The following is a 996-nucleotide window of genomic DNA, read 5'->3' as shown; positions in this document are numbered from 1 at the left end:
ATCATTCAGGTTAGACACTATGGCCTAAGTCCCCACAGAATCATTATAGAAATGGCAAGAATTAACTAACTAAGGACTTGATGTAAGAGAAGACTAACAGGAAGGGGTTAAGAAGACTCAAAAGTTCTCAAAAGAATGAGTAGAAATGTATAAGACAAAGCTGGTGATCAAAACATAGGATTAAGAAGGGAAAAGCCACTGTCACTGAGTTGAGTCTGACTCATAGTCCCCTATAGAGTTTCCTAGACTGTAAATCTTTTTGGGAGCAGAAGGCCTCATCATTCTCCCATGGAGTGGCTGGTGGATTTGAACTGCCAGACTTTCAGTTAGCAGTCCAAGGCCTAACCAATAACACCACCAGAGAAGGATGGAGAAAATTGGAGGTTAGAGGAAGAAAGAAAAAGTGAAGGAACAGAAAGAAGGTTAGAGGTTTCCAAGTAACTTACGTTAATAAAATAACTTACCTAAGTATTTCTATTACCAGACAGTAAAATGAAAGCTACAGTGATAAAAGAAAAATGCCAAATTGGCATGAAGATTCCTGTTCCTAGTGGTTATGTTTTCAAAGGAAGATGGATTGCAACATTTTGCAACCAGATTCAGTTAGATACAAAGAAGATAAATGATTGCTTGAAAGGGAAACTCATTTACCTCCTGGGAGATTCTACACTGAGACAATGGATCATCTACTTACCAAAAGTTGTAAAAAGTAAGTAGTTATCATTTTTTAGGAGTTTAGAAATTCAGACTAGTTTTAGACTATTTTTAATGAGATCTTTCTTTTGGACTATTTGTTTATTTTCTACTTCATTTAGTTTCTTGGATCTGAGACTTTTAATTTAAAGCATAGATTTATTCTCTCATAAGAAATGTTCTTCTTTATAAATTTCAATGAAAACTTGACAATTTTTTTTGATGTTTACTTAACATAATAACTGGTGATCAACTATAGAGGGTAGGGATTTTCCAGTCAGAATTAATCTAGGTGGGTGAGTA

General features: G+C 34.7%; 1 protein-coding gene across 1 annotated transcript in view; it reads left to right on the top strand.

Moving 5' to 3' along the window:
* The window catches only part of NXPE1 (neurexophilin and PC-esterase domain family, member 1), a 25,133-nt gene that overhangs the window by 23,484 nt on the left and 653 nt on the right, over positions 1-996 (top strand). Inside the window, 1 exon segment of the mRNA XM_006878323.1 lies at positions 485-740. Within this exon segment, the coding sequence (XP_006878385.1) occupies positions 485-740 (256 nt within the window).

Source organism: Chrysochloris asiatica, unplaced genomic scaffold, assembly GCF_000296735.1.
Source record: "Chrysochloris asiatica unplaced genomic scaffold, ChrAsi1.0 scaffold00008, whole genome shotgun sequence".
Classification (NCBI taxonomy): Eukaryota; Metazoa; Chordata; class Mammalia; order Afrosoricida; family Chrysochloridae; genus Chrysochloris; species Chrysochloris asiatica.
Note: the sequence above shows the minus strand (reverse complement) of the source record. Positions and strands in the feature narration are given on the sequence as shown.